Genomic DNA, 12904 nt, shown 5'->3' with positions numbered 1-12904 from the left:
TCTGTATAGACAAAAAGCCATTTTAATGAGGACATTCTTGAGAAATCCATCCTTAAGCCTTACACACTGCCAATTCAAGAATATAACACTACAGAATATAAGTTCTACTATACAGTGCTTGTACAATCATTAATGATGAGCTATAAATTATTTTATGATGTAGATGTTGAGTGATTGGATAGGATATCTGTCGGCAAAGCTTCACGCCAGCCTGGAACCGCCTAACATAACAAATTCATGCTTCAGCAAAATTACAAGATATGGACCTTATGGGGCAATAGGAAATGGCAGAATCTGTGAATGTTAATTATGTGAATTTCTGGTTTCTACTCAGTCTTCTCGTCATATAAGTTGAAGAGTGTGGAAAATGCTATTGTAAGTAAGATAATCCTGCATAGAATTTACTGTCAGAAGATTTTAATTTTTCATTAATTTCCTGAAATGTCAGCAAAGAATACTGATAAGGATATAATCCAGATGCACAAATTGATCTTTACTATAGGCAGAACATGAATTTTTTTTTCCTTTGCAATAGAGTACATATCATTTATGTTTACAAAATTAACCTGAATTATCCATGCAGAAACCAATATCAGAATCACCGGCCACAAACAAATTCTTGGTGTTCACATTTAGGTCCCGGTACTCATTGACTGTTAATTCCATTAGAATAATACACATTTTCTTAAGAAAATTATCTTGCCCTCTAAATAATCAGCTAAAGGTCAGGTCGTCACTAGCCCAATTCATTATTTATGTAATATCAATTAGTCTCCTGCCTTTTTACCTTACTTCATGAGAGAGTGGTTCACTGAACAACAGGGAAAAGCTTGTTAAGGCGGAGAGGACCAGTATGGTCAATGATGTTTAGTTACACAGCTCTTCTAAAATGTAGTCAGGATCTGTTCTAATCGGGGGTGGTTAAGATAGCAGATAAAGAAATAACTGTCATGAAGGAAGAAGTTTATATTATTTATTATATTGTTATAATTATTATATATTATATTATTTATACACCTAGAAATGGAAGGCACAACATAGAATTCAAGATGGCTTAGGAGGCAGACACAGAGAAAGGGCAGAGCATGAAAGCACACCCCAGAGCTTTTATTGTTTTTTTTTGTGGGAAGGAATGGTTGAGGCACGGTAGGTATGCTGAGTAAGTCAAGGGTTGGCTATGGTTTGAACAATTTCCGTGGGCTATGGGCTACAGAGGTGGTTCTTAGTTGTCTGGTACCAGGTCCTGGGGTGACTTAGGGCAGTGAGAATATATTGGCTTGCTGTGAGTTTGATAAAGGAGATGACAGGGTGTGCGCTCTGGATTGGTTGGTTTGTTTATCAAAAGTGTGCTCCCAGGGGAGTCATATTCTATCTCTCGGAATTAGCTAGCCTGGAAGGAGTAGTGTTTTTTTAGGATCAAGACCCCAAATGCCAGAGCATTAAGAATACTGAAAATAATAAAAGATATTCAATGCAGCAGCCTTGTCTTTATCATCAGGCTCAAGAAATAGTGGAATTATTGGAAAGGTAACCATATAGGTCAGATTCCCATTGTGTTGCTTTTGGTAGCACGTTGACAGAGTAATTTCCCCAAAACAAAATTCTTGCAAAAGTCAAAAGAAAACAAAGGGCTGACACAAGTGACAAGTCATTAGTAAGATTAAAGGAACAAAGGGGTGGAATAGGAAATACGGAGCTGTAGCTGTGAATGCTTCTCATGGTAAATGGGCACAAGGGTCCTTTCTCACTGGGACAAATTTGGGAGATGCTTGACTGACAACCAAGGCAATGAAAAGATTATTTTGGTGTTTTTGAGTGAAAAGGCACTTGGTTTTGGTTAGTCATTTAAAAAAGCTGTCTGGGACATTTTATTTTATTTTATTTATTTATTTTTATTATGTTATGTTAGTCACCATACAGTACATTGCCTGGGATATTTTAAAGAACTAAAACCTCCTATAGCTAATTTTCCAATCTAAGAACACTTAAGGCCTGTCTTCCTATACAGATAACTTAATGTGACACAGAGAGACAGACAGCCAGCCATGTTGGCAAGGGGTCCACAGAAAGTAAGCAAGGAAACACCCAGGCTTTTGCTTATGGAAGGGAGTCATAGAATATCCCTGGTGCTTACCTTCCTCATGCTCAGTTTGAAATGGTTGGGTCGGATAATCTCAAAGGTTTCATCTGACCATCTCACACACACACACACACACACACACAGGCACCATTGTATCCCTGAGTTTGCCTTTTTAAAATAAAATTGTTCAATTGAAATAGATTTTTTTTGAATGAGTGGTGAATTAAGCTTAATTTTGGATGTTGAGTCCTATAAGACTTATTCTCCCTATTCACTATGCGGACCCTACATTTTGTGGGTGACATCTACTTTCATGCTTAATACATCTATATTTAAAGGATTTACTAGGGACTTAAAAATGTAATTGGAAAAGCAAGCGATTTAATCTATTCAGTTTGTAACCTCACGCTTCATTAAAAAAAGTATGTCCCCCACCAATGTTTCTCATTTGGATGATATAAACTTGTACCTCCCTCTGGTCAAGGAAGGTGCTAAAGGATACTCCTTTCAGGCAACAAGCATTTCCTACAGGTCCTAAAAATAACCTAGTCATACCTTAGCAGTATCATCGCCTTCATCTTCATGCACTGAACTAGATGGGGAAGGAGTTGCAGACTTGCTTCCGGGTGGAGATGGCGAGTTGTGGGGGACACTGCTTCCTCCCATATTCAAGCCAAGCTGAGCACTTAGCTGTGACTGGTTGATGGTGGTCAGCTGGCTGTGCTGCATCATTCCTGGTTGCTGCCTGATGTCTGCAGGCTGACCCCTTGGTCTCATGGCTGCCATCTGGGGATGGGAGCCATATTGAGTTCCTTCCGGATTCCGTATATCTTGCATCTACCAAAAACAAAGATAGGAATAGTTTTTCACAAATGTATTTCTGGAAAAAATTTTTTTAATTCCTTAGACTTCAAAAATTCTGTAGCATGTCCTGCTGAACTATACCTATTTCCACCTCAACTCCCAACCTCCCCCCAGAATAGAATAACCCTAATGATATATATCACTCTAAAGGCACTGTTACTAAAAGAATAGAATGTGAGAATTCATTCAACATCACATTTCATTACTCAAGACCCAACTAATTATATTTACAGTCTTTCTTTACCAATGGAATGTAAACATATATCATTATTAGATATTTATGGCATAAGTTTCAAAACACTGATGCTTATTAGAGTGTCAAAATTATATAATTATTACTGATTACAGCATTATAGCAATTCACAAAACCCTGTTTTTTTCATTCTGATCATTTAAGAAAGGTTTTGTGAGTTAAATGTACTATGATTCTTAGTTTAATTCCATGTAGGCTAGTATTGGCTAAAATGATCTACTGACTTCCAGGGTCAGAACACTACAGGCTGGTATTAACCAATTGATTAATTGACTATTGAAATGATTTGACTGCACTGTCAGATTTGAAAGTAAAGCTCCAAAGTTGCAAGGTCGCCATATTAATCCATTATGCTATCTGGGTCACTGCTTTTTAGCCTTAATGAGACTCACTCTTGTAATTCAAGCAATGAATTTTGTCTCTGCAAGGATTAGAATTAAAAGCATTGGAGGATGAAGCTCTTAACGTATCTAGAGGTCAAATGTGTTGTATAAGAGGAGTATGGTGGATTTCACTTAATGTTTCTCTGGCATTTGCAAACTTAAACTAATGAGTATTTTGCGGTGCTTATAGAAGTGGCTCAGTTCTTTCACTCTGAGGACTGTTGGGGAGTTCATGCAGGTAGAGGATTATAACACAAGAGAGAGAAAAAAAGAAAAAAATGGAAAAAAAAAAAAGGCAGTGAAGAGGTGTATGGTTAGTTACGTTCCAGAACTGAAAAAAAATTTAATAATGTTATCTTTCTCTGTTTCAATGAAGAAAAAAAATCCCACATGGTGTCAGAATGCCCCATAATTGCCTGTCTGCAAATGTTCCCACGACAGAAATACTGTAAAGGTCAATTAAGTTACTTAGTCATAGGCTCTTTTTTCTTTTGGTAATAAAATCATTTTCTACCAATGCTGCTTAGTCATTTTACCAACCTAGTTAGATCCATCCGAAACTGAAGGTGGGACGGTGGAGATGTCTGCCTGTGTTCTCTGTGTTTGGTTTACTGTCTCCACCATGAGGTCTGATTAGTCAGTATCATCCTTTCGAACTTTCTAGCTCTTACCCCTGCTTCATCCTCAGACTTCTTTCTATGTATCATCCTAGACTCTAGCTCTTCTTGGTGAAGGCTTAGGCCAGCCCCATGGTTTTGTGCCTACTGCTTTCCTGGTGCAAATCAACATTTTCTCCCTAGTTCAAATTGTATTCCTCCAATCCTCCAAAAGTAGTTCTGCGTCTATGAAGTCCCTCATCAAGCAGTTATTAGCATTCACTGATAACACAGTAGAGCTGCAAGGGCACTTAGAGATCCCTTCTTAGTCTATAGAAGAGGAACCTTAGGGGCAAGCACAAGCCTGTTGCCTGTTGAAGGAAGATAGAAATAATTATGAATGAATAAGTGAATGAATAAAGCCCACAGAGGTTAAATGACTTTCCCAAACCACAGAGGGGGAGTCAAAATCTACATTTCTCAATTCCACACTTTGATGCTTCCTACTATACTAGCAGCGAATTTGACATTCTACATGTCCCGTAGAGAGATTCATAAAGATAATCAAAACCACCTTATCAAATGTTGTCCACCCAACCTGATTTTTATGTGGTCCATTCCTGTGCTTTCCATTCACATATACTAAAATAGTTTTTTTTCCTTCACAGATGTTCATGTAATTTCTATAATCTGATCTTCCTTATGGAAATAAAACTAGCTCTAACAGATATCCTTAAAGTTGTGCCGGTGACAGAGGGTATCCTAAAAATCAGGGCCAACTTTTCAAAGTGCACTGAAGAGGCACTACTTTCTAATGTCCTGAAGTCTTGTTGTGTTTTTCCTTAGACTCTCAGCATGTGGAACAGCTCTCTTATTGTGGGCGCAGAGTCACGGATGTTCATAATGGGCACTGCCTATATAGGGCCGTTCCCTCTCCCAACCCGGCACCAAACAGACCACTCACATTCATGTTCAAACACACGTGTCTGTAGGAAGACACATTTTTATAGCCTTGTCAATTTAAAATGTTTACTAGCAAAATCCTATCTCAACTAAATGATCTTTCCAAAAGTATTTAACTAATTGATAACTTTTTATTTTATTTTATTTATTTATTTGGGAGGGAGAGAGTGGGGGGGCAGTGGGAGAGGGAGAAGCAGACTCCCCGCTGAGCAGGGAGCCCAACACAGAGCTCGATCCCAGGACCCCTGTATCATGACCTCAGCCGAAGGCAGACGCTTAACTGACTGAGCCACCCATGCGCCCCACTAATTTATAACTTTATTTCTCCATATAAATCCTGTTACAGAGCATGACAGTTTGTAACCTATTTGTTTAAAGCCCATTGCTTCTCACTCTTTCAGACATATTGTGGTTTTCACATGATATTGCAGAGGATGATTTTTAAATTGACTTACATACAGAGTTTCCAGATTTATGACTACAACCAAGGGTCTTCAAAGGTCTACAATCTCATTTTATAGCACCTAGTTCCTCCACCATTTTGTCATCTTTCTACTTGTTTTCTCATGTTAATTAGTACTCTGAGTACTAAAATTTGTATTCTCACCTTTGTTTTACTAGTAGAAGAAGGTGGGCATCACCAAAGTGGGGTAAAGAATCAGTTTGGGTAAGGACAATGAAATACTCAACAGGGTACCTCTTTCTCAACAAACTCATTGTTAGTTCAAAAATATCATATCACCATGATATTAGGCCAGGCAGACAGCAGCTTTAACACTCAACTAAAGAATAATTTTCCTGTGTGGAGGGTGACAAGCACATATTGGAGAGCATAGTTGTCTCTTCAGCACTCAGATGCACTTAGGAATGTCAGATATTAACACCCATCTCCAAATTAGGAGTGTTTCCATTTTACCTTGCTTTCATAGAAGGCAGTTCAGTATTAATCACTGCCTAATGTTTAATATGGGGAAAATTAAACTGGATGGAGTCTGATTACTGAAAAATAAGATTAATTAATTAGCTCATGAAGGTAAGCAAGTGTTTTGATTACCAGTTTCCTTCTAGAAAGATACTGACTACAGTCTTAATGCCAAATACAAAACTTCAACTTGCAAAATATTATTTCCTATTAATTTCCAGTATTTTTAACTTACTGTGAATAATTTACTCAAGGCATTCTTAATAACAACTGCTCTTCTCTTTGATTCTTCTCGAGTCCTTCTTTGACTTCTCTTCTTCCTACAACTTTCCACCCCTAAATTATTTCCTAACATTCTGCTTGAGTCACCTTTCTTCCACCCCAAAGTTTCCTTTCTCAAACCTGTTTTGTCCAATTTCTGTTGATGACACCTTCATCCTCCCTGTCACCTCTACTCAAAATGTTCTAGTAATTTTTAATTCTTTCCTTTCCTATCAAACTCTTATGAGTTCCACTGAGTCTACTCTAAAATAACTCTTCCATCAGCCCTTCTTTTCATTTTCACACTCATTCATGTATTTCAAGCCTTCATTACCTCTTCGCCTGCAATGGCTACTTAACTATAAAGAATCTCTTCACATTCACCCTGAAGAGTACTGCAGAATTAATCTTCATAAGCCACAGGCTCAAAACCTTCCCAGTGCTATCTGCCTACCAAATTAAATCCAAACTCTTCAGCATACCATGCAAGTTTCCAAATAAGCCTTGGTCTCTAGGACTGTCCTTCACACATTTACTGCTCAGCCAAACCCAATTAATTGCTACTCTTTGCCTATGTCTCTTTCCCCCTGAACAAGTGTCTTTGGCCATGTTGTTCTTTCAGCATTTGCTGTTGGAAAAATTTTAAGAAGAGTTAAAAAAACCAAACTTTGCTCAGTGATTTGTGGTTTGTTCAGTATTTTTATCTATTGAGCCTTATTATTCCCCTTTGAGGCATCCCTATAGAAATGGCTGTTTTGTACAAGTTCATTGAGGATGGGAGAGCTTAACTGATCTCAGATCTCTCCACTAACAAAGATCAAAGTTAAGATGAAATATGCTCTACATATTTGCGCCCTTTTCCCAATTCCATAATGCTATTACCATATTCATATATCTAAACCCTAAATATATTTTAAAGTCAAGTTCAAAAGTCACCTCATCTACAAAGCTTCCAGAATCTTCTTACTCTGAACTGCCCAAGCATTTTGTCTGTCCTTTCTTTATGGCCACCACTTGTAAATTTCTTAGTCTAATATGTCTGTACCTTCTAGAAAGTAATCTTCATTCATATGACTAATGCATTTTTCAATCCCTCCTCAGATCTCTTTTAATTAAATAGACATTCCAAGTATTCAAAATGTATTTGCTGAATCAGTATATAAGTGAAGAAATGAATACTACCAGTATAAACCCACTAACCAGTTTGATGAGTTTTCTTTTTTCCAGTGAAACTTCATCTAACATTAGTCACCAGACGAAAAGAAAATTTGAATAATGTCTGTCTTCCTTGTAGCAGAAACCTCAGGCCATACCCTCTGTACCCTCCAGTATTTAGCTGTCTAGCCAACAGGCTAGCCACCAAAGGGCATTTCCTAGCTTCCTTTGCACCTCCATCCAGGCCTCATAACCATGTTTTGGCCACTGAAATGCAAGTGAAAGTGTTGTGTGGTACTTCCAAGAAATCCCCTTAAAGGGAAAGGCTCACTGTCCATTGTTTTTTCCTGTTGGCAAAAATGTGGGTGTGGTCACTAGAGCTAGGGTGCGGGGGGGATGTCTTGAACCCAGAAGCATTGCTTTTAGGACATTGGAGGCACAAGGCAAGAGGAGCTTGAGTGTTTGATTATTATGAAGCTTCCAGACCCTGGGAATCTACTTACTGTGGGAGTCTTTAACGTGAAAGGAAAGTAAGTGTCTATCTTTTAAAGTCACTGTCATTTTGAGTTTTATATGTAGTTAAACCCAATCTTAACTGATATACCTTAATAGATTATAAACTCAAAAAGGCAGGGATAGAATATCTCTTGTGTTTGCCAGTGTAGCCCTAGTATCTAGCTCCGATCAGGGCATATCATCAGTACTTGACATACATTTCTTGAGTTTCACTGAAGAGATGTTTAGGCCAGGTACAATGAAGATTCATGATGCTGGCTTCCCATAAACAGGATTATAAAGCCTTGATCTTTCGGGAGCTACATTTGCCAAATTCTCAGGACTCAGGTGTCTCAAAGGTGCTTTCTAATGTGTTAATTTCTCATTTTGTTTATTTCAAACCCAGTGAACTTCATTTTTTCTTGGCTAAAAGTCCTTGGTGTTGTTGGAATTTTAGTTTTGAACAACTCTTATTTAATATGTTATCTTCCCACTGGGGAAGCTGACTCCATCGAAAATGGGTACTAAATTTTGCTTTTTTGAACATCAGAACGGTTTCCTTAAATTTTCCAATATGCTACTGAGGACTGATATTGTTTTATAATCACAGGAGCCAAAAAAAATGTCAATGAAAGTCATGGAGGAAGATTATGAAGGTGAAGAGAAGATTTCCATTGCGTTCCTTCAAAACCTCTTTCCATTAACGGAAAGCAAAAGCTCCGTTAAAATCAATTAGGAAGGGGCGCCTGGGTGGCTCAGTCGTTAAGCGTCTGCCTTCGGCTCGGGTCATGGTCCCGGGGTCCTGGGATCGAGCCCTGCATCGGGCTCCCTACTCCGCGGGAAGCCTGCTTCTCCTTCTCCCACTCCCCCTGCTTGTGTTCCTGCTCTCGCTATCTCTCTCTGTCAAATAAATAAATAAAATCTTTAAAAAAAAATCAATTAGGAAACCAAAGCAGATATCATGTATTCTCCCTCCTGACCTGCCGTGTAATCTATGGCTTGAGACCCATACCATGTTCCTTCCTCTCCTTGACCAATTACCTGCAGCGTTAAGAGCTCCAGGGTGAGGAGAGAGCTCAAGTGAGAACCCTCATGCATACTATCTGATACACATTCCAGCATGTTTGCACTTTCTTCTTCTTGGCTTTTCTTTGAAAAGGAAAAAAAAAAAAGCAATGCAGGTAGCTCATTGCGGATTATTATTATTATTTTTTTTATTTGACAGAGAGAGGGAACACAAGCAGGGGGAGTGGGAGAGGGAGAAGCAGACTTCCCGCTGAGCAGAGAGCCCAATGCGGGGCTCGATCCCAGGACCCTGGGATCACGACCTGTGCCAAAGGCAGACACCTAACGACTGAGCCACCCAGGCGCCCCTAGAAATTGCGGATTATTTTTAAAAATGAGTAACATTTTGGCTTAACTCAACTACCGAAACCCCCAAAACAAAACACTGGCCCCAACATCAGTGCATGAGTGACAAAATGGTGTTCAAATGGCACACTCGAACGGCACCAGCACAAACGAAGGCCCTCGTCTCAGTGTTTAAAACTGTGTGTGTTTCCCGATCCTTCCAGAGTCTGTTTTCCCCTTTCAAATGTCAGCGCCACTTCCCAGTCCAACAGGCGAGCCTTGAAAGCTATCATTATCTCTGCCTCTAGCAGACAATCCATATCAAAACAGTTGTACACATAAAACCCTAACGACGTCTTGGCTCTCTGCTCCGATCCAGCTGTTTGAGTGAACAGCAGTTGGTGAACAGAGCCTGGAACATGGGGAGCCCCGAGGCCTTATTTGCTAATGTGGCTCACAGCTGCTGCTTTCTGTGGTCTTGGCCGGCAAGGCCTGGACGTGAGCCAGGGGCGGCAGGAACAAGAGAACGCGAGGAATCTATGAAGCTCTTCCATTTACCCCTGTCTGTCAGCATTTGACACCCTTCTCTGCTGAGGGCTTTCCCCAGGGCTGTGAGGGGACCCTGTAGGCTTGGGCTGTGACAAGTGCTTACTCTAGGTCCCTTTAATATACACTATCAAACACATACCGTCCTTAGCATCCAAAGAGAAACTTCTGAGCCCTCTCTCGGTAGCCCATCCAGCCTTACATGATTAATCAGGCCAGGAAGAAGACTAGGCAGTTCTCATTTTTCTTAGGAATAATGCACTCCAAGAGTCTACAAGAAGAATGTAAATGTTGATATTATTTAAGTCCCCAATTTGATTACATATTTTTGCCAGGGATTCAATTAATATGTAAATGTATACACCAGAACGAATGCGTGGGTAAATTTAATAATCAAATTTCATTTATTATTTTCCTAAGTGCATTTCCAAGAGAGAGCTAAATTATTTGTTGTCCAAACAAATTAAATAAATCGTTTCTAGGTGATCCCCTCGTGTGTTCTATTCATTATTTAAAAACAGGTATTTTAAATAAATGTCAACATTTTTGCTATTAGACTTCTGACATTGAAGACTGATAATATCAAAAGAGGGGGAAATATGGAAAATGTATCTATGCAAAGCACATGCTATAGTTTCAAAGATTAGCAAAAAGTGAGGTTCAAAAGAAAGATCAGACATTTTTATGAAAATATATTTTTATCCTCAATAATGGGTGAGAATAACTTGATTGAACCTAGTTTCCTTCCAAAAGGCAATGTGAATAAATAGGGCTCAGATTTCTTCACAATACATTAAATGGGATATTTGTCATTTAGTTAGGATAAATAGTAATTATAAAACTGACTATCACAGGAAAGCAAGAGCTCTGGGGCACAATTCATTAGATATTTGCAAATGGAGAGACATAGCACTCTCTAGAACCACCATCCTTGGGAAAGATTAAAACCACCTCAAAAAAAAAAAAAAATGCTCATATCCCCACAGGAGTTTCCATAATACCTCACCATCTTCCTCCCTCAAACTGGGGTCTCTCCCTCACTGTGGCCCCTTCCACGAATGAGACCCTCATTATACAAGAGATCTGATGTGTTAGAGGAAAACATCATTGAAAGTTTTAAAAGTCATGGCAAAGAATTTTATTTTTAATTTAACGAATTAAAATTTTGTATGCTCTCCCAGGGATGAACCGAAGATCAGATGGTGATGAGCAAAAAGCCACAGAGGGAGGGAGGACCCCCAACTTCTCAATGTCCTCAGTGTCTGTGCCAAGTCCTGGCCCTCTTTAACCGAACTTGGTTTCTATTTCTGTCACATCCCCTAGATGTGGAAGGCATCTGAATTGCCCTCCTGTGTGGGCATCTTGATTCACTTTTATAAACAACCAAACAAGCAATTTTACACCATTTTTTAAAAATTTCTTTTTCTTTTTTAAGATTTTATTTATTTGCGAGGGAGAGAATGAGAGACAGAGAGCATGAGAGGGAAGAGGGTCAGAGGGAGAAGCAGACTCCCCGCTGAGCAGGGAGCCCGATGTGGGACTTGATCCCAGGACTCCAGGATCATGACCTGAGCTGAAGGCAGTCGCTTAACCAACTGAGCCACCCAGGCACCCCTCTTTTTCTTTTTCTAGATGAGAGGTAGTGTGTTGTAGTGAAGGGAATTCTGCTCGTGACATCATCAGACTGGTTCTGAATCTAACGAGTTGTCTTGCCTTTAATTGACCCTCATTTTCAATCTCTGAATTAGGGATAACAACCTTCCAACAACAAATATTCACTGAGTGCCTACTTTGCACCAGGTACGGCCATAGGAACCACATAAACAGCAGTGAGCAAACACACTGAATGAGAGCTCTGTCCTTACAAGCTCACTTTCAAGGGCAGGGAGGGGATAGACAATAGGATAAATATTAGATGTGGTTTGTTTGATAATGTTACATTGTAGGGAGACAAAAATGAGAGAAGTGTACTGACCTTAAATGCTTGCTTAAGCATGGATGGATCAAGATAAAGACTATGAAGATGTTCTGGCAAACATAAAAGCTATTTTTGTGGTTTTTTGGTCACCTGGGTCACCTCTTGTGGAAGATGCAGATCTTTTATCTTTTGCTATCATCTAGAGTCACTTTCCTTGACTAGTTCTAGTTCTTGGTGAGCCTCTGACAGAGTTGTGGCCAAGCATTCTGGTAGCCAAAAGCTTGCATCTGTGGAGACCTTTTCTGGGAGAAGCCGGGCAACTTAAGTCATAGAGCACAGGGTTTCACTGTGAGAAAGGCAATAGCCCAGATAAAGGTTGAACTTATCACCCAGATGTTAATGGCTCCCTGATCACAGCTAATAGGCTAACTGGTAGATACAAAGTTCAAAAAAATTTAAATACATAAAAAGGTATTCTAGGTCATAGTATACTATTCTCTCCCATCAACTCTGTACACATAACCCCTCCTTTGGATTGCAACAATGGCCAGAAGGTTATGGCGTATAGTGACACGCAGTTGGAAAGATGTTCCACTCAAATTGAGGCATCCGTGTCTGATTGCTTCGTGCCAACACAATTTGTCTCCTACTGTTACTGTTAAACTATCAACGTCAGTATTATCAAGCTGACCTTGTGCTCCAGTGTGCCCTTGAGGGGACTCCTCTGCCTGGCTCAAATAAAACAAACATGCAAATGTACAACAAGCAAGCTTGACTCTTAACTGACAAAGAGCATCTCTCGTAATTCCAATTAATGGCAGGATATGGAGAGCGACTAAAAGCTCCGTCTTATCTGAAAGGGTTTGGGAGACCATCTGGTCAACCCTCTGATTCCCAAAATACCTGAATTAGCAGTTCCTACAAAATTGTACACCTCTGTTAAGAGGAGTCTGTGAGTGGCTCTGGATCTACCTATGATTAGAGTCAATGAAGCCCTTGATTTGTATAAATTGTGCCTTTTGCATCTGCACTACAAAGTGTAGGCAGTGCTTTGTTCATGGGACTATAATCTTATATTAAAGTGTACTCAAACATGCTAATGTCTGTTCACATCTCTG

The 12904-nt window shown here is 39.5% G+C and overlaps 1 protein-coding gene across 5 annotated transcripts in view; it reads right to left on the bottom strand.

Annotated features, from left to right (window-relative positions):
• Positions 1-12904, bottom strand: part of TOX (thymocyte selection associated high mobility group box) — a 296409-nt gene that overhangs the window by 43552 nt on the left and 239953 nt on the right. For all 5 annotated transcript variants that reach the window (XM_036071359.2, XM_036071356.2, XM_078072364.1 and 2 more), the window contains one exon: positions 2636-2917. In XM_036071359.2, the coding sequence (XP_035927252.1) occupies positions 2636-2917 (282 nt within the window). The remainder of the gene's footprint in view (positions 1-2635; positions 2918-12904) is intronic.

The sequence above is a fragment of the Halichoerus grypus genome, chromosome 5 (assembly GCF_964656455.1).
Source record: "Halichoerus grypus chromosome 5, mHalGry1.hap1.1, whole genome shotgun sequence".
Taxonomy (NCBI): domain Eukaryota; kingdom Metazoa; phylum Chordata; class Mammalia; order Carnivora; family Phocidae; genus Halichoerus; species Halichoerus grypus.
The sequence above is the reverse complement of the archived record's forward strand: the minus strand, read 5'-3'. Positions and strand labels throughout refer to the sequence as shown.